We start from the raw sequence: 25,000 nt of genomic DNA, 5'->3' as shown, positions 1-25,000 counted from the left end.
CAGGCGACAGGCATGGGCGCAAGTCCATGAATACCGGGACAGCATCCAGCGCGTTACCTGTGCCCCCATCCACAGGGTTTGTGGTTGTGTCAGGAAGGGCGTCCCACGTAACAGTTTGCCAAACCGGCATGCGGATCGACAAGACCATACCGGGTCGGTCAAGGCCCGGGTTAACAACGGCCGCCGCTGGTGCTGCGCCCACACAGGGCCCTGATGGAAATGATAAAATCCGCTGTGGTGACGCCAGAGAAGGAGGGAACAAGACAAAAGAAGAAGAAGAAGAAGGCCAACAGGTTTCGACATCCGTTGTGACGACACAGATGCATTCGAGAAGAGTTCTGTCAAAACCAGCCAGACGCCAGCCGGTGCCAAAATCATGGTCGATACTGTTGCTCAACATCAAAATTACATTGGCAGCAGCAAATTGTTTTTGTTCAGCACTTTGGCAAAGTACACAGCACAGAACCTCAGGTGTAGAAGAGCCAGCAGTGTTGGCTTCATTGATCCATTGCACTAAAGCGATTGAGGGTCCGGGGCGCTGGGGCCTAACCCAGGACGCGGCAGCGGCAGAAGGCCGGGAGTCCATCACAGCGCCCGCGCACACCATCACTCCAACACCATTCACACCTATAGGCATGATTCACCAGTTCACCTCGGAGTATTTCTAAGCGACAAGATTGAGCACATTGAGGAAACCGGCATATGCAAGGAAGAACATGCAACTCCAGAGAGAGAGAGAGAGAGAGAGAGAGAGAGAGAAAGAGACAGTGGGAGAGACAGCGAGAGAGAGAGAGCAAGAGGGAGCGAGAGAGAGAGGGTGCTAAGTGCACATCCAGACCTATGTAGGGCAGATGCTGGTGGATAAAAGACGGGCGGCACGGTGGCGCAGTGGTTAGCGCTGTCGCCTCACAGCAAGAAGGTCCTGGGTTCGAACCCCGGGGTTGTCCAACCTTAGGGGTCATCCCAGGTCGTCCTCTGTGTGGAGTTTGCATGTTCTCCCCGTGCCCGTGGGGGGGTTTCTCCGGGTGCTCCGGTTTCCCCCACCATCAAAAAGACATACATGTCAGGGTTAATACTCCTGTCTGTGCCCCTGACGGAGGCAATAGGAAGAAATAACTGGAGTTGGTGCCCGGATGCTGCACTGCGGCTGCCCACTGCTCCTAGCTACACAGCTAGGGTGGGTTAAATACAGGGAAAGAATTTCCCCACGGGGATTAATAAAGTAGTAAAAAGACATCCCCAGTTGGTTCTCTGATGTTTATCTAAGGCAGCGCTACATCCTTCCTCCCCTAGATTTGCATGTTGTGCTGCTCGGTTGGCTGGTGCCTCCCTTATCCCAGACAGCAAAATCTCTGTGGCCCGGACCCGTCCCACACCCGACACTTTCATACAGCCCACATACCACGTGGAATGATGGCACTTGGGCGGTCCGCTCCTGTTCGCCAGATCTGGGCCAGAACCAAGCCATAGCAATGCCGCATGTGCCACATATTTGCCAAAGGTGGCCCATATTTGTTTTGTGGTATTTGGGCCATATTCACCATTTACCACACGGGTCACTTCAGGGTCACATCCAGATCACATGTTGCCCAGAGCGCCGCATCTTTGCCAAAAAAAGGCCCACACTTGATTTGGCATATTTGGGCCATATTTGCTGTTATACATGTGGGCCACTTCAGACTCAGATCCATTTTGTCAGGGCCAGAAGAAGACCATCAGTGCTGCATCATTGCCTGAAGTGGCCCACATCCGGATGCTATCTGGCAACACCATGCCGCCTCCTCCACGTTCCCTCTGAACCCTGTGAACGGGAGCAGCTTTGGATCTACGCTCAGCTGACGGCGCACCCTCTCCGGCGATCCATTTCTCACGCGTGGACATGCAAATCTTGCATATTTAACTAATTCCGCATCTGTAGAACAGACTGCATCTCTTCAAACCAGTTTTGCAAACTTTCTTACAGTCAGTCACTGAAATACCTTCTACATTTTTTGACTGACAGGGTGCTCCCGCCTCCACAAATAAATAACGCAGTGTACGTAGGTGACAATGGATGCCTGCTGATGTCTGCGAGTCCACCCATGCATGACTGATGGACGGAAATTTGTGATGCTTAAGAACTCAGGGCAGTAACACTGATGGGTGATCGAAGCTTTAATGATCCTATATGTTCCCAGATTTCAGAAATATTCATCACTCCCGGTGGTCTATACATCACATTACTGAAGTTTTCTTTGAAAAACAATCTAAATATTACCCGCGGAACAGAAAGTAGTACCGAATTCATGCTTTCCGGCGCATAAATATCATTCCATAATTTCAAAGCTAATCAAGCAATGCCAAGACTATGGGCAATCCCCGTTTTCTAAAACAGTGTTTCCCAACCCAGTCCTCAAGGAACCCCTATCCTGCAGATTTGCATTGTAACCCTGCATAGGTAGCCCTGCTTGTACTTACTCAACCAATCATCTCACAGCACTTAATTATGCAAGGTGTGCAACAGCTGACATTCATTGCTGATTGGTTGAATAACTACAAACAGGTACCTATTCAGGGTTGCAAAGAAAATCTGCAGGATAGGGGGTCCTTGAGGACTGGGTTGGGAAACACTGCTCTAAAACATAGGAGCTATAAATCCTAATGCTTACATTGGAACATGAAGGGAAGTTGGCGGCCGAATTCCTGTTTGCGGCGGCCTCACCCAGTACCGTCCCTGCAGTGTCTTTGTCCATGTCAGCATCTAGGTTTGATGGCTGGGAGAGCTGGTGCTGGATCGGCTGGGAGAGCTTGGTCTGCTGCGTCCTGTGGGCCAAGGGACCACGGCCCTGCCAGGAGCTGCGCCCGAAGAGGAAACAGTGAGGGCAGTCTGACGGGACGCGGAAGCGGGGCAGGCTAAGCTAACCGCTAGCCCATACAGACCAGCACTTCCAGCCTCGCCTAGCATCGACTGTGGTGTTTCTGGTGTCATGTGCGGTGTGCGGGGAGGTGTGTCGAAGGTTTCTGGCTGGGAGAGATGGCGTTGGATCGGCTGAGGGAGCCTGGTCTGCTGCGTCTTGTCGGCCCAAGGACCACAGCCCTCAAGACTAATTAACCTTCTAGCTCCCCTGGGACTCTGACGCAGAGTCAAGTGGCAGTCCATGCGGTGGTCTGAAGCGCGACCAAAAACGATTTCCCTGTCAAATATTCCCCTGAAAGCCCCACCATGCTAAACAGCCAATTACCCCTAAAGAGATGTCTCTCCACCAATCAGAACCCCAGAAGAAATAGACTGGTATTTCCCCCACCCAATGAACAAGCCACCCTTGGAAACCCCATAGTAGTGCCAGTGCGTGCGTGTGTGTGCGTGTGTGTGTGTGTGTGTGTGTGTGTGTGTGTGTGTGTGTGTGTGTGTGTGTTTGTCCCAGCACTACGTTATTATAATTAAGGAGGACCGCGAGGAAGTAGCTTAAAACGTAACTAAAGGTCGTAATAAGCTGCTTGTACAAACGACCTATGGGGTCGTTTTTTGGCGGAGGACAGTCTCCAACTGTCTGTAAGGAACCGGGCCACTGAAAATGCAAAACGTTTAAAACTACAACTATTGTAAATATGGTGTAACCCACATGACATATAGGGCTACCAATAATCATTGATTTAGAGGTGTAGTGACACGCCGCTCCTTAAGGGGCGCACTATGCAACTCGCTAGGGTAGAGACTACTGCTACACGCAGTCGTCATTTCTTTCCTCTTTCCTTTCTGTGAACATCCTGGAAATTGTGCTCTTGAACCGACGACTGAATTTCCTCATACATAGCCTCAGAAAGTTAAGAGTGTTGACATTTTTTGATTGTGAAAAGTGTTACGTGTAACCAGAATCTCATCTGTGAGCTTACGAGACGAAGGCCTGTCGGGGTTTTCAGTATTTGGGAACTCCGGCGAGTAAAGCAGGTTTTTGTGCTAGCTTGTTGCTAACCAGTGAAGGTAAACGATAACGCTGGGTCAGATAGCTGTTAAGATACTCTTCATAAAACCAGTCAGGGTTATAAGAATGTCTAATGTTTGAATAGCCTGTACTTTTGGTACGTATTGTAGCATTGTGTCATGTTGAATGTTCCAGAAGATAGCTCACGGCGATAGTTAGCTAGTGCTAAGTGCTAGCTTAGCCGGTGAAGCGTTGGGGAATTGTGTAGCATTAAAGATGCGTGGCACTTATCCTGTTGACGTTAAAGCCATGCGGTTTAAGTTGTTAGCGCACTTAAATGGTTTGTATTAGGCTACACTGTGATTGCACTGATTTTGTGTAACAGAATTATATGTATATATGTAGTGATATTGCAATTCATATACATGTTAATGGAAAGCATGTTGTAAGATGTTCTGAATGAAAAGAAATTAAGGAGATCTCGTGTTAGAAACAGATATAGAATGAAATACTTACTGTTCTGCACTATTTGTGTAGGTTGTTGTTGTTTTTTTGAACTACCAGATAGAATTTGGAAGATTGTGATGGCGAGCCCAGCCCAGTGAGACTGTGGACGATCGTAGAAGCGGGGGCCTTCCGTAGGATCTGTCCCAGGAAACGTCTGACGAGCCTGAATCATCGGTGGCCTACCGTAGGATCTGTCCCAGGAAACGTCTGACAAGCCTGAATCATTCATCCAGACACCAGATAAGAACCCATACACACTTCCCTCTACCAGGGTAGAAATAGTCATCGTTGAAGTATATTCAGTACACTCACGGCTCAGGAACTGAACTCCTGGACCAACGCATACACCCAAGGGCAAGGAACTGAACTTTTCTCTCACCTCCAACTGCTAACACTCATTGGGGGTTGTGATTTGAACGAGGATTTCTTTGGTTCATTATTTTATTCGCTTTAAAGAGCTCTATTTTGTTTCATTTCGATTCTTTTATGTAAAAGTCAATAAAATTGTCAACTGTTCAACTACACATCAACTCCTCTCGCGAGTTAGTCAAGGCAAACCCCTCACCGAACCTAGTTAGATGTTAGCGCCTTTACTGCTACCCCTAGTTTGCACTGGAGGCGCTACAAGGCATTGATTTTTCTTTTTTGGATTTTTCCTCATTTTTCTCCCCCAGTTGTTACCCCACTCTTCCGAGCCGTCCCGGTCGCTGCTCCACCCCCTCTGCCGATCCGGGGAGGGCTGCAGACTACCACATGCCTCCTCCCATACACGTGGAGTCGCCAGCCGCTTCTGTTCACCTGACAGTTAGGAGTTTCACCAGGGGGACGTAGCGCGTGCGGATCACGCTGTTCCCCCGCAGTCACCCCTCCCCCCTGAACACGCGCCCCGACGGACCAGAGGAGGCGCTAGTGCAGCGACCGGGACACTTTTATTTTTTTCAATTTCCCCTCTTTTTCTCCCCAATTATATCTGGCCAATTTTTTGAGCTGCTCCAACCCTCTCTGCCGATCCGGGGGGCGCCCCGACTGAACAGAGGAGGCGCTAGCGCAGCGACCATGACACATACCCACATTCGGCTTCCCACCCGCAGACACGGCCAATTGTGTCTGCAGGGGCGCCCGACCAAGCCGGAGGTAACGCGGGGATTCGATCCGGCGATCCCCGCTTTGGTAGGTAACGGAATAGACCGCTACGCCACCCGGACGCCCCCAATATGCACTGATTTTTCCATGAGCAACAACACACACACGAACATACACACGCACACACACAGATTTGTGCATGATGGTAAATTTGTATAGTGCTTTTCCAGCTGCGGCAGCCACTCAAATTACTTTACAATCAGTGAATGCCCCATATTAAGCCCCCCCCGCGCGCGCGCGCACGCACACACACACACACACACACACACACACGCCGATGACAGTTAGGGGTTAGGTGTCTTGCTCAAGGACGCCCCGGCGTTTTTGCCAGGAGGGGCCGATCGAGGATCGAACCTGCAACCCTCCAGTTACCGGACGACCCGCTCTACCTCCGAACCCCTGCCGCCCCATGGTGCGCACGAAACATGCGTCATTGACGCTATGTGGTGGATCACGTCGTAAATCTCATAGCGGTGTAATAACAACAACAACAACAATAAGGATAATAAGTTTGGAAGGGGGACACATCTGCTGCCAAGACACGCGGAGGAAAACCGCGGAGCGTCACCCACCAGGTTACTCCGCAGTGCCCCGACCTCGCTGTTCAGACACGCACACACGCACGTCAAAGCGAACAAACCCGGTCTAAGTACCGTCCTCCGAAGGGCCCGGGACCCCCTCACAGCGACGCACGGCTCCAGTGGCACGGTTCTCAGAACCGCTTTCTTCCACGTCTCCCTCCCTTGTCTTTGGGCACCGGTGTGATAAAGCAGCGATGGGTTGTATTCCCCCACTTGGGCACTCCCGAGGGGAATCCCCTGAGCGAGGCTACGCATGCGCGTGCGCGCGCGATACGTGTGTGTGTGGGTGTGTGGGTGCGTGCGTGCGCGGCCACAGAAAGGGAAGAATACCGCCATTGAGCACGCTGCTATGCCATTGCGCCAGCGACCCGCACCTCCGCCCCCCCTCTCCCTCTTCCCATCTTCCCTCGCACTCTGACGTACAGTCGGAGCAGATTTGGTGACACGGAGATAAAAGCCTCCCTCTGTTTCCCTCTTTCTCTGCTTTCCTCCCCTCTCTCTCCCCCCCTGTGTCACCAGAGCGCTGAGTGCCGGTGCCTTGGCCGCGGACATAGAGGGCGCATTCAGACCGGCGCAGTCACTCTCCCCTCCCCTGCTTTGTGATAGCCAGGGTTCAGGGTGTCCCGGTGCAGCGGGCCTCCCACGCAGGCAGCGGCTCTGCACCATGACCGGCAGAAGCGGCGGCCTGTGTGCCGCTACTGTTCCGCCCGACGAGCTAAACAGGATACGCAGGGTGTAAATATATAGAAGGGTGGAAAGAAGAAGCGCGACACTTTTATTTCAAAGCACGCGCTTCCTGTGTCGTCAGCCTGACAACGCCGCCGGCTGCGCCGCGATGGGTTTTGACGTCGCGCGGGGCCGTCAAGCAGCCGCCGCGCCAGCGCGCGTCTTCGTGGTCAGAAAATCCACGTCGGGTCATGGAAACTCTCAAGAACTGGTTCCGGAATGATCGAGAGTGAAGAACAAGGGCTTGGAGAAAAGAGTTTCCCGAGCCGTGACAGAGACGCGAGAAAATACGTGCCCCCAATATAAACCAGCACAGGGATGGGGGAGAAAAAGAAACGACTTTGCAAGGGGGACGGGGACTATCCGCGCCGACCCTTTCCGTTGACTCCTGTGGAGAGCTGACGCGTCCAAATGCCACGTCAGCACCTCGCACGGTCATGACGTCACCAGCGAGGCTCGGTTCGCCCGGTTCACCTGAGGCGCGGACACTAGTATTTTACTTATTTTATTAACCCTGACCCTGGTCCTGACCCTGACCCTGGTCCTGACCCTGACCCTAACCCTGGCCCTGACCCTGGCCTTGACCCTAACCCTGGTCCTGGCCCTGACCCTAACCCTGGCCCTGACCCTGACCCTGGCCCTGGTTGTGGATATCTGCGCTTCTGGTGAACTGGGCGAACTGAGCCTCGCTGGTGACGTCATGACCGTTCGATGTGATGACGTGGTATTTGGACGCATCAGCTCTCCACAGAAGTCAGTGGAAAGGACTGGCGTATCATCTGCACACACAATTTGGATTTTGGCCTAGGAGCTGCACGCGAAGTGTAATATCGTGTTATTTGTACGCAGACTGGCGAGACTGGGTTGGCTGGGATCAGGAGATGTAATCCCTGGTCATCAGGCTGCGGTGAGGAGATGGGGCCCATGCAGCCAAGCTAACATACTGTAGCGAATTCGGGGGGAGGGGGGTTAGCCAGGAATCCGCCTCAGCCGGGACGTGAACCCGGGTCGCCCGCACCACGGATGACTACGTTAACCAGCAGGCTAAAGGGTCCGACCCGTTAGCCAGGGGCTAGCGAGTCTAGTCATCCGTGGTCGTTCCAGTATACTGGATGATCGTACTGTAAACTAAGGAAGATTTCAATATTGTCAAGGGTTTAGAGTTAAGTGTAAAATAGACCACAAAATTGTGGGTGGTCTTCTACCTTGTGTGCAGGGCTGGGGGGGGGGCTTTCAGGGGGCCCATCCGCTGGGGGAAGGGGGGCATGGAGGCCATCAATAATCATGTTTATCCTTAATATAAGCACTGAACAGGCGCCCCGATCGACCAGAGGAGGCGCTAGTGCAGCGACCAGGACACATCCGGCTTCCCACCCGCAGACGCGGCCAATTGTGTCTGTAGGGACGCCCGACCAAGCCGGAGGTAACACGGGGATTCGAACAGGCGGTCCCGTGTTGGTAGGCAATGGAAAAGACCGCCACGCTAGATACCCTGACGCCCGAAATTGCATCGTCTACTAAGAAATATGTGGTGTAAGTGTAGCAGATCCTTGTTGACCTTAGTGTGTTTAAGTGTGTCAAAGAGTGTGTGTGTGTGCGCGCGTGCGTGCGCGTGTTTGGCTTTCAGTGTCCGTGTGTGAGGGTTTTGCAATGGCTGAATGCGTAGTTAATGATCTGTATTGCCTTCACCTACGGAGTTTGGCCAGTTGATTACGCTCCCTTTCTATTAACAGAGCGCAGCCATAATCTCTAATCTGTCACGCACCTGCTGGAATTAGCGGGTCGGAATATGAAAGCAGGCTAATCTGGATTACGTTGAGAGCGAAACCCCGGCACGTCACAACTGTGACGTCACAGCCGAGGTACCTGGCACGTTTAATGACACCAAAGAGGGGCGTCCGGGTAGCACAGCGGTCGGGGATCGGCGGTTCGAATCCCCGTGTTACCTCCGGCTTGGTCGGGCGTCCCTACAGACACAATTGGCCGTGTCTGCGGGTGGGAAGCCGGATGTGGGTATGCGTCCTTCGTCGCTGCACTAGCGACTCCTCTGGTTGGTCAGGGGACCTGTTTGTGAGAGGGGGGGGAGAACTGGGGGGAATAGCGTGATTCTCCCACGCGCTACGTCCTCCTGGTGAAACTCCTCACTGTCAGGTGAAAAGAAGCGGCTGGCGACTCCACATGTATGGGAGGAGGCATCGTGTGGTAGCCTGCAGCCCTCCCCGGATCGGATCGGGGCTGAGGGGATGGAGCAGCGACCGGGACGGCTCGGAAGAGCGGGGTAATTGGCCAAGTACAATTGGGGCGAAAAAAAAGGGGGGAGGGGCAGAGAGAGCGCGAGAGAGAGACAGAGCGAGAGACAGAGCGAGAGAGAGACAGAGCGAGAGAGAGACAGAGAGAGAGAGAGAGAGAGAGAGAGAGAGAGAGAGAGAGAGAGAGAGAGAGAGAGAGAGAAGGGGATAATTAATGTGATTAGTGACGTAAACGATCATAAATGGCCCATTTATAAAATAAACGACTCATTTATAAGAGCGTCACCATATGACCCGTACCTTACTTACTCTACATCTCTCACATGGAGCACGAGCAACAACACCGGCATTGTCACTCCCGCGCGCGTGATCTGTGCCTATATACACGGGTTCCGCGTGGCCCCTCGGCACCGAGGGGCGCCGTTAGGCGTGTGTGTGTGTGTGTGGGGGGGGTACCTGGGGTACCTGGCGGAACGACCGACCCAGTCAAACCTGCAACCACCCAAACCAGCAGCCGCCGTGACACAGGTCAGCGGAGCAGGCTGTTTTAAATATGGAAATAAAGTGTGTCTGGAAGTGCTTATCGCCCCATCCCATCATGCATTGCGTAACAGATCAACATCAGGCGTTTTCGGGGGTTTTTGAGATTTCCTCTGGAGGGAAGGGAGAGAGGGGGGGGGGGTTGTGCGGTATATTGTGTGTATTTTCATAACCGAACGCTTTTTTGTTGCCGGCCAACCCGGCATAAAAAAGAGGGGTAGATACACCCGCCCCCCCCCCCCAAATAAAAATAAATAAATAAATAAATAAACAAAGTTTACACGCTGAAGATAAATGAACGGATGCGCTTGAGTAGCTTTGCCTGCTCGGGCTCGAGAGGCATATCTGTGTCAGCGGTAATTCAAGTGTAACGTACGAGAGAGAGAGAGAGAGAGAGAGAGAGAGAGAGAGAGAGGGCTTTCCCGAGGCGAGGCGAGGCACCCCCACCCCACCCCCACCCACCCACCCCCCCACCCATCGGAGCTCATCTGCGTTGTCGTGGCGCCTTTTTCTGAATATTATTAAACACGGGCACCAAAGAGAGAACCCCCTCGTGTCCCCGGCGTGGGGGTGGGGGTGGGGGGTGGGGGGTGGGGGAGTGGGGTTTCTCCGCGCCGGCGTTCCACTGTTCCACGTCTCGTCAGCGCCACCGTAAGATCCGCGCCGGGGTTTCGGACCTGCCGCGGCGCCACGCGCGAGACGCGGTTACGCTCTACCGCAGACCTGCTCGAGGAGCCGCCGCTCGGTGAAGCGCGCGTCGGGATTTATTTGTCTTTTAGCTACCCCCCACACCCCCACCCACCCACCCCGCGCGCGCGCGTATTCCCAACCTTCTCTGGCTCCGGCGGGGGGGGGGGGAGGGGGGGAGACGCTGCCGCTCTACTACCTGCTTGCTGGTCAGCCGCTGGAATAAACACCACCCGTAAAAACACCGCCGCGTTTCCTTCCCCCTACGGCGCAGAACAAGACGAAGCGCCCAAAGCCACCCGGGGTGGGGGTGGGGTGGGGGGGGGTATGGGGGGGGGGGTTTCGCCAGGTTGACGGTGCCAAATGAATACGGGGACACGCTTTTCGCTAAAAATACCTGTCTAGCACTATATTTGGCTTGGCTGGATCACAATCGCATCTCTAAAATAGTCCGGACCCGCCCCGACACAATGAATGGGGCTCTCTCGCTATCTCACACTGCCTCCTCGCCCGGCGCTAAATTTAGAAACGAGGCTTGCGTCAATCACGAGTCTCAGTGCGTCAAGCCCTGGCTCCGCCCCCGGGAGACGGTCATTGGTCGGGATCAGAACGTGGCCGACGAGACGCGAGCCTCGCGATTGGCCGCCGCCGATTTGCCGTGCTCAGTGGCTCCCGGAGCCCCCCCGGTTTAATTTGGAGCTTGGCGCTCGCGCCGCGAAGCGAATTTTTTGGGGTTTTTTTTTGTTTTTTGTTTTTTTTTTAACGCGCGAGGCGAGCGACGCGCCGCTCCTCACCTGACCGCTTAAGAATAGCTAATTATCAACTCCGGCGCGGGCTGATTTGTTTACCCCCTCGTTTTTTTTTCGAGAGAGAGAGATTTTATGAAAGGCAGAAAAGTTATAAAAGTTACAGACGGACGAGGATAGGGCGTCAAATTCACACGGCTTAGTTGGTGCACTTAAAACTCGTGCCCCCCCCCCCCAAAAAAAAATTTTGAGTGAGATCACCGCTGTTACCTGTCTTTACACGTGTTTTAGTTTTGGGGTCCTTTTTGTCTTTAAAACACGTAAGGTCGCGCACCATACGTGTCACGATGACTTGTAGGTGAAGGGTTGAGAGGAGAGGACCCTGATTAAAAAGAAAGGAAGGGGATGACTGGACTGGGGGGAGGAGGGGGGGGTAGTATGGACTACAGAGGAAGAGTCAAATGTAGCTACTCTCAGTGTTTATGACGTCCTCTCTACTGGTTTCATTGTGACTGCAGTACTGGATGGTCTGTCGCAGCAGTTCCCAGCTCCAGTCCGAGACCCGCAGTACCCCTGGTACTCCAGTAGTACCTGAGACCCACTGTACCCTTGGTACTCCGGTCCCTGAGACCCGCTGTACCCCTGGTACTCTAGTACCTGAGACCCACTGTACCCTTGGTACTCCGGTCCCTGAGATCCACGGTACGCCTGGTACTCCAGTACCTGAGACCCACTGTACCCTTGGTACTCCGGTCCCTGAGACCCGCTGTACCCCTGGTACTCCAGTACCTGAGACCCACTGTACCCTTGGTACTCCAGTCCCTGAGACCCACGGTACGCCTGGTACTCCAGTCCCTGAGACCCACTGTACCCTTGGTACTCCGGTCCGAGACCCACTGTACCCCTGGTACTCCAGTCCCTGAGATCCACGGTACCCCTGGTACTCCAGTACCTGAGACCCACTGTACCCTTGGTACTCCGGTCCCTGAGACCCACAGTACCCCTGGTACTCCAGTCCCTGAGACCCACAGTACCCCTGGTACTCCAGTCCCTGAGACCCACTGTACCCCTGGTACTATATTCTGCCAAGCTCCCTCCTCCCTGGTGAGACAGGTGGGATGCTGGGCAGGGGGATAAAACCAGGGGCTCCACGGGCCCCGGGGGACCCCCCCCTGTCTCAACCACAGGAAGAGTCTCCTCTGTGGCTGGCAGAGACACAAGGGTAACCCTCTTATTTCCTTCTCGTCCGATATCTATAAGAAGGTGACGATTTGGGCATAAATGAACGATTAAAAACAAAAACAAAAAAAAAATCAAAAAACAATTCTCCTTCACAGACCTTGTCAAACTCAACCAGCTGCGCCGCACGTAAGATGTGAACCATAGATGCGAATTCAAACCGAGACATATATTTTTTTTAAATATCTTTATTTCTCCTAATTAAAAAAAAAAAGAAAGAAAAAGAGAGAGTCATCATCGGCTCGTTAGTTATCCCGTCTCTCTCCCTCCTCGTCCTCGTTTCAGAAAGGCGCAAACTCGGCCGAGAGTTTCCCCCCCGCTCTCTGTCCCGCAACCATAAGACCAACCATCTCCCTCTCTCTCTCTCTCTCTCCCCTTCTCTCTCTCTCTCTCTCTCTCTCTCTGGCAGCGCGCATGGGGCTTATGTGGCTCGTACTGTACGGAGAGGGAGCTCTACAGTGAGTGACGTCACCTCTCCCATGGCGTCACATTGACGTAGCGCATACCAGCCGCCGTATGTGGAGGCAGACTCACATAAAATGCTCTACTAGACTTTCTGCCTCAGACAGGCGCACATAAACAAACCCGCGTTACAACTCGGCATTCGCAGCCATCGTCACTGACGCCGAGCACAGACACGGGACGCCGCGCACTCCTGGTCCGCGGGACTTTATCCTACTTTACGAAAGAGACAAAAACACAAGTAAAACGGAAACAAGGAGACTTGAAAACTTTTTTCTTCTTCTTCATTTTTTTTTGTTGTTGTTGCCGCCGATGCATCTTGTGCCTCTTCAGTGTTAAGTGGGGGAGTTTTTTATTTTTTTACATTTTTACATTATTATTTTTTTTACAAGCGTTACGACTTCGGGGGCCGCTCACTCTGGATGTAAAGCAGGATACTCTCTGCGAGGTTATTACCGCATGTAAAGACGGAACCGCTACAGCAAACCAGTAAGTAAAACCCGAGCCGTGTCATCCGCGAATGAATGACTGACTGCCTCCGACCGCTCGCGCGGCGAAGCGGAGGAGGAACACGGCGCGCGCGCGCCGCACTTGACTTGTTCGCGGCGTTACGTGCGCGTCATCCCCACCTGTAAAAACGCGTTTTCTTCTTCTCCGGTTTTTTTATTTTCACGTCGCCGGCGTCACCGGTGTCTCTCCCAACTTTTCAGCGTGCTCTAACCTGTTGATACGAGGCGGGCTCGCCGGGAGCTCTGCCGGGGGAACGTTTTCGGCGTCGCCGCCGCCTCCTCCTCCTCCTCCTCTTCCTCTTCCTCCAGTCTGGTTGTGTGTGTGTGTGTGTGTGTGTGTGTGTGTGTGTGTTGTGTGTAGGTACAAGCCTACCAAGGTGTCGCCGGGGGCAGATGGAAATGAGAAGAGAACGGCTGAATCCGCGACGAACTGAATCTGCCCCGGGAAGGGGGGTAATCGTAGATTCTCCGCGGTTGTCATGGAAATAGTAAGGCTCTCTCGCGCTCGCGCGCAATGACGAGCGGAGTGAAGACGCGCTAATTAGCCGAGTCGTGAGTAAGTAACCTACGTTCGCACGGGAGCAGAAAAGCGGCGGGTTTGGCCACGGAGCCCCCCTCCTCCCCCCCCCGTTTTATTCCGGTCCGTGCAGCGGTCTCGTGCCAGTCTGTGCTTTTGGGGGAGAATGTGATGTGATGGTGGTTTTGCTTGGCAGGGGACGTGTGCTTGTGTTCACGTGTAATATGCTCGCGTGTGGATATTGCCTGTGTGTGTGTGTGTGTGTGTGTGGGGTGGGTGGGTGGGGGGGGGGTGGAAGTGGGTCTGCGCCACGGCTATATACGTGAATTGTGTACTTGAGTTCTGGGTCCTGTATATTGTTCCAAAACTTGACATGACCCAATTTCCCTTAGAGGTCAAAACACGTGATGACCCAAGCAACGTTGTTTTGTCGCCATTTTATTTTATTTTATTTTTTTTGGCAGTAACAGCGCGTGACGACGACACCATAAAGAGGTGTGATGGTTGTTGTCCAGCAAGTCTGCTTTTTGCCCCATGGCTCCACATGCAGAGAGGGTGTGTGTGTGTGTGTGTGTGTGTGTGTGTGTGCGTGTGCGAGCTGTGTGTCGTCCGACTGGTGGCCCAAGCGCAAATGTCAGTAGCCACGCCGGCTGGCGAGCTGTGGGTCCTGGCCGCTGCTCCCATTCATCACGGGGGGAGAGAGAGTCTTGGCCGTGCAACGCGAAGCCACGTCAGATGGGTCGAACTCTTAATTCCCCCTTTGGGAAGCGTCCGTCCCGTATTCTGCACGTCGTGGTCCAGTTCCCTGAAGGGGATTTTGCTGGAAAATACAAATTATTATTGTTATTTTTTAAATTGTTGACTCTTAATGAGTTGTCAAAAAAAGTGCTTTCTTTCTTTCTTCCTTTCTTTTCCTTTCTCTCGACACGCACGCACGCACGCACGCACGCACGCACACTTCTGACAGTCTCGTTCTCAGGGCTAATTTACTGTACTTGTATATTTCTCCAGCCTTCTTTATCTCTCCCCTTTTCTCCCTCTCTCTGTTTGCTGTCTGCCTTATTGGTGTGAGGAGGGAGGGGGGGGATTCGCTCCGGGACGCGTGCTTTTGCAGCGCTTTGTCGTTCTCTTGGTTACCGGCGCGGCGGCCCTGATACCCACCGGTGGGCAATGTGGAGGACGTGGGAGGGGAGGGCTGGGGTGGTGGTGGTGGTGGTGGGGCTCTGCTCACAGCAGAAAACACATAGGATATCTCACTTTGCAAGCGGGATCGTGGATGGCTGGCTTGTTTGTTTGAGTTTCTTTGAAAGAATAATAAAAAGAAGCCGCAGGCCCGGAAAGGTCGAGGGCTCGCGCCTCCTCCACTCAGTCAAAATGCACGGGTGGAGCTCGTCGCGCGGACGAGCCGTGGTTTGACGAGGATTCGGTGGTTTTACGTGTCATTTCAGAATCCCGAGTGCGGACTAACAAGAGGAGTGAGTCGGTCCGACCCCGTCTGACCAATCCGCGCACAAGTAACACCGTTTGCGTGCAGTGCGCACGACAAAACCCGATCTTGCGTGAGACCGGGCTCAGGGGGACAGCAGTCCCTTGTGGTCTACTGGCTGTCTCTTGTCAAGGCTTAAAAACCACCCCGAGTGCGCCGTACCATACCCACGCCGGAGAGACCCGCACCCCCCTCTTCCCTGCACCTCAACTTTACACCAACTCCGAGTGGCCGACGGCGAACAACTTGTCTTGACGGGTGGAGTCGCTCGGAGGTGGTGTAAAGTCGAGGTGCAGGAAGGAGGGGTGCGGGTCTGTCCAGCGTGGGTATGGTACGGTGCACTCGGAGTGGTTTTCAAGCCTTGACAAGAGACAGCAAGGCGGTGTTGGGACTACTGTCCCCCTTGAGGCGAGGTGGTCCGAAGGAGCCCCCGCTGGCAGACAGGGGGCGCTCGGCATCTGGAAATCCTCCGGGCTGCTTGCGCTCTGCTGCAGCGAGGCACGGGGTGCAAGAAAGAAAAAAAGACTCCGCCGATTTTTTGAGTCCCGACTTTCTAATCTGGAGTTGTCACTCTCTCTCTCTCTCTCTCTCTCTCTCTCTCTCTCTCTCTCTCTCTCTCTCTCTCTCTCTCTCTCTCTCTCCTCCTTTTGGGCGAGCCTGGCCAGTCCGAATGCGGCGTGAAGGCGAGCGAGAATGGCAACGAGGCAACCGAAAACAACCACAGCCGACGCTCTCATATTTATAGACGCGCGGCTGTGCAGATTTCGCTGGTTTTCCTGAGTCCCGCGGGTCGTGCGGAACTGGTCTCGTCCGGCGTGGTGTCTTGTGTGTCAGAGTTCTGATGATTATATGTTCCGCTGCAGCGCAGCGCAGGGAGTCAGAGGGTGCAGAGGCTCGACAGGATAACCAGAGTTGCGCCGGAGGTCCACGCGCCTGTCGCTTCGCGTGCTGAGAGCAGCCAAACCAAGCGGTCGTAGCGCTTCTTCTTCTTCTTCTTCTTCTTCTTCTTCTTTTGCTCCTCGTCTGCGCGGATTCGTGGTAAAAACCATTTACCGCGGGACTCCCACAGTGCGCCTCAGTCCAGATCGGGCTTCTTCGTTGAGGTTCCCCCCTTGACGGTTTCATTGATTAACAGTGATTTCGGTTATTGTGCTGACGGCCGCCTGATACTGGCCGCTTCATCGCTGTTGTTGTTGTTTCAGTCCTTCCCCGAGTGATTACGCGAGCGTTACCACAACAGGTTAGTTGTCGCACAAACCGCCGCGCAGAACATTGTGAGACGCTCCGCTTGGCGCGCGCACGCGTGTGTACATGTTGCCCGCTGGTTGTTGTTACCGACGTGATGCACGTGTCTCTCTTGCAGACCCTGGTTCGGAAGAGCGCACGCAGCCCGGCTCCGAGCCCCGACGAGCGGACGTCTCCTCCTCCTCCTGCTCCGCGGCGCCCACCGACTCCTCCCCGCTCAGCGAGCCTCGTGCCGGCCGCAGCCACGCCGCCCCTCCCGCCCGGACACCCAGCACCATTCAGCGCGAGGCTCTCACACCAGGTAGTAGAACGGCCGGGGAGCGCGAGCCCCCCCCCCCTCCTCCCGTCCAGTTCCGGCTGAAAGGCTCCCTGAGAGCCAACGACCGGTTTTATATTATTGTTATTTAATTTCTCCCCCTTTGCGTACAAGCGATGGACGCTTCGGGTTATACTTGTAACGCTGCCTAAAGTTTTGTTTGTTTGTTTGTTTGTTTGTTAAACGTATCAAAAAGTATTGTGTATCCAAATCAATGTTTAGCAAAAGATCCGAGTTTGATTTAAGAAGTTGGACTCAGCCCCCACCCCCACCCCCCCTCCAACATATTATTATATTATGCAGATTTAACGGCGAGGGCAAAGGGATGAGAAGAGGCTGAAGTGTGCGCGCGCGTGCGCGAGTCGCGCGCGCGCGCGCGCCTGCCTCGGCAGAACAGCGAGGACCAACTTGACATTTCAGTCGGTAGACAAACAGACAGAAATAGAGACTCTCTTCTTTTTCTTTTTTTTTCTTTTTTTTTTTTTACATCAGACCACAAAAGTCAAACCGGTTCTCCTAATGACTCAACAAAGCCAAACGTCTTCACAACACTTTGGCGCCAAAACAAAGCGAACCGACGGCCGCTACATTGTTTAACATATATACATTGTTGCCGTTTTCTGTTTGCTCGCGTCCGCTTACGTGATTACTTTACGTTTTGGTCTCCCGCTGTTTTTGTTTTTTTGTTTCTTTTTTTTCTCCTTCCCCTCCCTCCTCATTTAGCCTCTGTCGTATGAGGAGGACGCAATTAAACAGAAATTCAAATGATAAAACGTGATTCTGTGTCCAGTAATGGCTCCCCCCAGCCTTTAAACGGCGAGCCATGCAAGTGCGGACGTGCAGCATCAATGGTGACGGTTGACTTCAACCGATTTCTTACGACGATGCATTGACCCCAAAAAAAGAAAAAAGAAAAGAGAGAGAGAGAGAGAGAGAGAGAGAGAGAGAGAGTCATTGATGTGTTTTTGTACTCATGTGTGCACCTCATGTGTTTATTTGGTAGATCTATGGCATTCTGACAATGAACAAGCGCGCTCAGTTATTGGAACAGCTGCAGTTTGTCCAGTTGAAATGCACACCTCGAGGTGAGACACGGTCTCCCTTCCGCCTCACTGCACTGCACCACCCTGTCTGACTGCCTGACATGTCTGTCCTCTCGCTTGCATTCACAACACGCGCGCGCGCGCGCGCTCTCTCACGCATTTGCATGTGAAATAAACGCAGTTTGATTGGTGTTGTGGCGGTGCTGGAAGAGTGTGGCAGGGCAGGGCAGGGCGACCCCCCGGGCAGGGCGACCCCCCCACCACCTCACACACAAAAAAAAAATCACTCGAATGAGTCAAAACAGAATAAAATGGATGTTTGCAAATCAAAACATCTGGGAGCGAGGCAACGCGTGGCGCACCTACGTGCCGGGACGTCAACAAAAAAGTGAGGCGTGCAGGTGTGTGTGTGTGTGTGTGTGTGTGTGTGTGATTTTAAAGAACAGCACCATGTGTCTGAATAAGGTTGCATAGGTCATTTGCATCATTGTAGTGACGAAAGAAGTGTGTGTGTGTGTTTGATTGAATGACCGATGATCATGGAGCTGTTTTTTTTAGACTATACATCTACACACACACACAGACACACACGCACGCACACACGCACGGGCAATTGCCAGCTGTAGGGCAGAGTCGTTGTTTTATTTCTATTTGTGTTTTTTCATCCTCGCACCTTTTTTTTTTTCCTCCTTTTTTTTTTTTACCTCCGCGTCTGCCGTTATCACGCACGTGCGTTTTCTAAATCTGGACCGGCTTCAGCAGAACGTGAAATTCACGGCGCTCTCCTTAAAATGGAGAAAGTCACATTTAAATATAAATGATGCACTTTGTTTTTGTTTTGTTTTTAATTTCAAGACGACGCAGAGCGTTATTTATTTCCGATTCATTTTCTATTTGTTTATTTACTTTTACCGAACATTATATATTTGAGGATCCCCGTTGCAGAGATCCGAATACGCGTCGCTGATTTCTCGACTCGACCTGCAACCACACACACACACACGCACGCACACACGCACACACACCGCGGCACAGCGCAGCCCCGCAGTGTGTCGCCCCCCACACACACACACACGTTGCACTGCCGTCCTCGTGTGACGTCTCTCTCGCAAAGTTCGCCTGCGTAAAACCAGCGACAGGAAGCCAAAAAAGGTAGCCCGGAAAGGCCGATGACGCGCGTGCGTGCGCGATTTTCCGCGTGGGCTTTCAACGCTGGTCACTGGAACAACAACAAAAAAAAGCGAAGAAGAGCAAAGGGGAAGAACCCCCCCCCCACCACACCCCCCCACACACACACACATGACGTGAAAGGAACACAGCGCCAGTCTACCTGCCCGCGCCACCGCGGTCGTGACGTCAGGTGTCAGGTCAGCGTCCCGCGTGCTGATCTGTGACGGAGTTTTAATGGAGAGTTTGAGTCACGTGATCTTGACCAAGGCCGACTGACCCTCGTGCTACTCCGTCTGCCTTGACGTGAGCTCCCATTTACCAGATTAACTCGACTTGAGAAAGATGTATAATAATTATAATTATAATAATTATAATTATTATTATTGTCGTTATTATTACTATTGTTATTATTATTATGGTTATTATTATTGGTTTTGTTCTTACTGTTAATATTATAACAATCCTAATAATAATTTGTTATAATCATTATTACTGTTGCTCTTAGTTTTGTATTCTTTATCCAGAGGAGAGTGATGTGGCGACACGAGACCGCAGCCTGTTTGTTTGTTTGTTTGTTTGTTTGTTTAAATAATAATTATACCTGCTGCTTGTGATAAATACATATTAGTCCATCAGCGATCCTAACCCGTTTAGACGCAGGTGCTGAGTAAGACCCCCCCCCCGGGACAGGAAGCGGGGGAGTCCCGTGCGGGACTGACTGTCCCACGTTCGTGACGCGCGGGGATCAGGGCCACGTACGGCAGAGCGCGCGCAGGGCGTCAAAGCGGGAGCCGCGCTGTTGACAGTTCCCCGCTCGGGACCGATGAGCAAACACCGCGAACCGCGGGCGCGCTGACACTCGCGACTGATTAGGCCACGCGCAAGCGCGGGCAGGTGGACTCTATTACGTAAGCGGTTTGATAAGACGGCCCGCGCACGGCGGCCCTGCGGAGACGAGGCGAGCGCGTGGTACTCCGGCCCAGTGCGTAATGAGATCAAATCAAAGACACCCGCGCCGACTGCCTGCTCGCCGAAATTTGCGCGCGCGCACTGTGTGAATGAGTGTGTGTGAGTGTGTGTCTATGTGAGTGAGTGTGTGTGTGTGTGAGTGTGTGTGTGAGTGAGAGTGAGTGTCAGTGTGTGTGTGAGTTTGTGTGCGTGAGAGTGAGTGTGTGTGTGTGAGAGTGTGTTTGTGAGTGTGTGTGTGTGAGAGTGAGTGTGTGTGTGAGTGTGTGTGTGTGAGAGTGAGTGTGTGTGTGTGTGTGTGAGTGAGAGTGAGTGTGTGTGTCAGTGTGTGTGTGAGTCTGTGTGAGTGAGTGTGTGTGTGAGTGTGTGTGTGTGAGAGTTTGTGTGCGTGTGTGTGTGTGCGTACGAGAGTGAGTGTGTGTGGGTGTGTGAGAGAGTGTGTGAGTGAGTGAGTGTGTGTGCATGTGTGCGTGCGTGTGTGTGTGTATATGAGTGTCTGTGTGTGTTTGTGTATGTGAGTGTGTGCGCAGGGCAGCGAGGGTCCAGCACCACCTTAGGGGCTTTTATTATTAATGTGTCTCCCCTCACCTGCTCTGCCCATGAATGAACTAGAAGTCACACACTCACTCACACACACACACACACACACACACTCACACACACACACACACACACACACTCACACACACACACACACACACCACAACACCACAGAGGTTGCCAGACAGGTTGAGACACGGCACAGTGAGTCAGGCCCGCTATCAGTGGCTGTGCCTTAACGTTGTGCGTCGCTGAGCCGCGCTGATTCCCCAGACGGCCGAGTCGGTGCTGCTGCTCCTCGGCACCAAACCCTCGTGCGTTCGAGGGCCGCGCGCCGGCACAGGCGCGGCACAACGTTCGCGAGCAGGAAGTTGACTCCGAGGCCACTTTAAAAGTACTTCGCATATATGGTCGCTCGCTGCCGGGGCGCCCCCTGGCGACTACGTGCCGCGAAACCTCCGCCACCTCGACAACTGCCCCAACTGTCTGTTCCAATGCAGCTGCGCAGCACGCCACATGCACACACGCCAGTCCACGCCCCCCTCTCGGGCCGCCCCCCTCTCGGGCCGCCCCCCCTCGGGCCGCCCCCCCTCGGGCCGCCCGCCCGAGTGCATGTGCTTCCCCGGTAGGTAGAGATTGTCTTCGTAGCGAAGGTGCGGGGTCGGGGGGCGGCCTCCCCCCGGACGCCCCGAGGGCAATCTCTCCCTCGACCTCCCGCTTCTGTGTCCGACTCAGCGGTCGGCTAACGCGTCACCGCACCCCCCCCCCCTCGCCGACTAACGAGCGTGCACGTCTGAGGTGGTGCCGTCTACTAACCAACGGCACGCTAACCGTACCCGGTTTGTGTGGGCGTGGGATTTGAACATGCGGCGGCGGCTCTAACCTGCGTCTGTGTTTGTTTCCGCCCCCCCTCCCCCTCCCTCTCCCTCCCCCCCGGCAGACATGCCCTGTGTGCAGGCTCAGTACGGGCCCGCCCCCCCAGGCTCCGCCTACTCCGGCCAGACCTTCAGCTACCAGGGCGACAGCTACGGCTCTGACCTCATGGCCTCGGACTACACCAAGCTGGACCTGGGCCCCGGCGAAATCTCGGCGGCGGCGGCCACCACCTCCCTGCCCAGCTTCAACGTGTTCGTGGAGGGCAGCTACGAGCCCAAGTCCTCCTGCCTCTACCAGATGCCGGCGCACCGGCCCACCATCAAGAAGGAGGAGGAGAGCTACCCCACCGCTCCCCAGATGGAGGCCATGTCCTCCTCCTCCATGTACTTTAAGCAGTCCCCGCCCTCCACCCCGACCACACCCTCCCTGCCGCCCCAGCCCGGCACGGCCTTCCTGTGGGACGACGCCCCGCACCCGCACCCGCTGCCGCCTCCCTCGCACCCGCACCCCCTGGGCTCCGGCCTGGACACGGGCCCCATCAAGTCGCCCCGCTTCCCCCACTTCTACCAGCACTCGCCGCCGCACGGCAGCGGCGGCGTCGTCGGGAGCTACGAGGGCCTGGGCGGGGGACTGGTCCGCACGCCCTCCTCCTCCTCCTCCTCCTCTTCGTCCGCCTCCCATCCCCACGGCCCGCCCCTGGAGCAGCACATGTACCAGCTGCACCGCGGGGCCGGGGGAAGCAGCCTGGCCTTCCGCTCGCTGGCTCTCGGGCCCTGCGGGCCCCTGCTGGGGGACAGCCTGCCGTCGCCTCCCCCGCGGGGCCCCCCAGGGGAGGGGACCTGTGCCGTTTGTGGAGACAATGCCGCTTGCCAGCACTACGGCGTACGCACCTGCGAGGGCTGCAAGGGCTTCTTCAAGGTAAACCCCCTCGTCACAAATATCTACCTTTGTATCCCCCTCCTCCTGTTACCTGTCTCCCCCTCCTCCTATTACCTGTCTCCCCCTCCTCCTATTACCTGTCTCCCCCTCCTCCTATTACCTGTCTCCCCCTCCTCCTGTTACCTGTCTCCCCCTCCTCCTATTACCTGTCTCCCCCTCCTCCTATTACCTGTCTCCCCCTCCTCCTATTACCTGTCTCTCCCTCCTCCTATTACCTGTCTCCCCCTCCTCCTATTACCTGTCTCCCCCTCCTCCTATTACCCGTCTTCCCCTCCTCCTGTCTACCCTTCATGGACTGGGTCCGAAATCCTCACTTACTTGATGTAAGGGGTGTGTGTGTGCGTGCACACACTCGTAACGGGACACTGCCCCCCCCCCCCCTGTATCGAAGGCAGAAACCTAAATTTGGACCCCCACCCCACCTCCACCCACCCCCACCCACCCCGACTCCCCCATCTGTCTCCGATTTTCTTCCTCAAAAGAAGAAATACGGCGCCTAATATCTGTGACTTCGGCGACTCGTGTTTGATGAGCAACTTTTCTTCCTCCTCCTCCTCCTTCCTCCTCCTCCTCCTCCTCCTCCTCCCCCGGCCGGCACTCGGCCTGCTCTCCGTGAATGCTCTCGAAATGACTGCACCCGCGGGGGTCGCCTCCCTAGGCAACCAAAAGAGGGCCAAGTGTGTGTGCACGCATTGTGTGTGTGTGTCTGTGTGTGTGCCTGTGTGTGTGTGTGTCTGTGTGTGTGCCTGTGTGTGTGTGTGTGTGTGTGTGTGTGTGTGTGTCTGTTAACATTCCGTGACAACGGGGAAAGGTAAAAAAAAATGAAGAAGAAGAAAAAAGACACGTATGCCCACCCCGGAAAACCAGCAAAAATGACTCACTTGATCCAGAACCACATAGAGACAGAGTGGGGCAGGAGGGTGAGGCTGGTGGGGCAGGAACCCTCCCTCAAATCCAAGTGTACTTTGAACGTGTCGGTAGCAAAAAAAAAAACACACAAAAAAACAACACACAAAACGACAACAAAACTGACCTCAGTGTGTGTTGGGAAATGGAAGGTACGACACAAGTCAGTGTGCGAGTCTGTCTGTTGCGGACTCGCACCAACACTTGGTGACTGTTGTCTGTATTCTCACATTCTATATCACAATAACACACACACACACACACACAGACACACACACACTTTCTGGTGCTTAACTCCATAATGCTCCGTGCAGCGTTTTTACGCCGACGTTAGTTTTTCCGGCATAGTTTGGTTGCACGGGAGAGAGAAGAGGGGGAATTAGGAGACGGCGACAGGGGAGGAAGGGCGAAAACACACAGAGGTAATTGAATAATGCCTCTGGTAGGTGGAAATGAATTATCCTTCTTTTCAATTAGTTTCACAATTTGTTTTTATTTGGTAATTAATGAAAGCAGTGTCTGGTGACAGCAGGCCGCAGGGCTGTACGCTCGCTGCAAAGCAGCCTGTCAGACTTCGCTATGTCTCCTTCACGCACACACACACACACACACACACACACATATATATATATATATATCATCAGGATTTTATTCTATATAGTACATCAGGATTTCATTTTTATTCTATACAGTCTGTATGTATATATATGATTATATGCTGACAATCTATATATATAATTATATGCTGATTATCTATATATATATATATATATAATTATATGCTGATTATATATATATATATATATATCATCAGGATTTCATTCTATATAGTACATCAGGATTTCATTTTTATTCTATACAGTCTGTATGTATATATATATAATTATATGCTGACGATCTATATATATATAATTATATGCTGATGATGATATATATATATAATTATATGATATATATATAATATGCTGATGATATATATATAATTATATGCTGATGATATATATATATATATATATATGTGTGTGTGCTGATGATATATATATATAATTATATGCTGATGATGGTATATATATATATAAGTATATGCTGATGATGATATATATATACAATTATATGCTGATGATATATATATATATCACATATATACATATATAAGTATATGTGATGTGTTTGTGTGTATATATTATATCATATTATACACATACAGACTATACAGAATAAATTCCTGCTGCGGCATCAGAAGGAAAACAGGTCTGTTCAGGGACGTATATTCTTTTCGGCGAGCCTCTTATTTGGGGCACGCCATTCATTATCTGGCTAATTTTATAGCCTGTCGAGCACATTGTCGCCCGTTTTGATTCAGCTCTATCTAAACAGGCATTTATGCATTAAACCGTAAATAGTTGAGGGATGCTGCGAGTTATTATTCCACGATGGCAATCGGAAACACATTTTCAGCGTGAATTAATTTTACCTCTCGCTCATTACGTCCTCCTTTTTTTTTTTTCTTCCTCGTAGATTAAAATAGTGACTTAAATCATTTGATGAGTGTGCCAGTGTGCATTAAGTACAATTTATTAGTTGAGAAAAACTTTTCAGAATTGGATAATTATTTATTTATTATGCACCTAAATTAATTTGCACATAAGCACTCGGCCGGGCGGGTTCGCCCGCGCAACGCCGCGGCGCTAATAATATGATAAAA

The 25,000-nt window shown here is 52.9% G+C and overlaps 1 protein-coding gene across 2 annotated transcripts in view; it reads left to right on the top strand.

The window, feature by feature from the left end:
- The first annotated feature begins 13,136 nt into the window (after positions 1-13,136).
- Positions 13,137-25,000, top strand: part of nr4a3 (nuclear receptor subfamily 4, group A, member 3) — a 29,158-nt gene continuing 17,294 nt past the window's right edge. The window contains exons 1-4 of one of the 2 annotated variants that reach the window (XM_056285697.1): positions 13,137-13,271; positions 16,658-16,840; positions 17,859-17,940; positions 21,515-22,368. In XM_056285697.1, the coding sequence (XP_056141672.1) occupies positions 17,877-17,940; positions 21,515-22,368 (918 nt within the window). In that variant the 5' untranslated portion in view covers positions 13,137-13,271; positions 16,658-16,840; positions 17,859-17,876. The remainder of the gene's footprint in view (positions 13,272-16,657; positions 16,841-17,858; positions 17,941-21,514; positions 22,369-25,000) is intronic. The other variant, XM_056285698.1, reaches the window with a different exon arrangement.

The sequence above is a fragment of the Lampris incognitus genome, chromosome 9, assembly GCF_029633865.1.
Source record: "Lampris incognitus isolate fLamInc1 chromosome 9, fLamInc1.hap2, whole genome shotgun sequence".
Taxonomy (NCBI): Eukaryota; Metazoa; Chordata; class Actinopteri; order Lampriformes; family Lampridae; genus Lampris; species Lampris incognitus.
The sequence above is the reverse complement of the archived record's forward strand: the minus strand, read 5'-3'. Positions and strand labels throughout refer to the sequence as shown.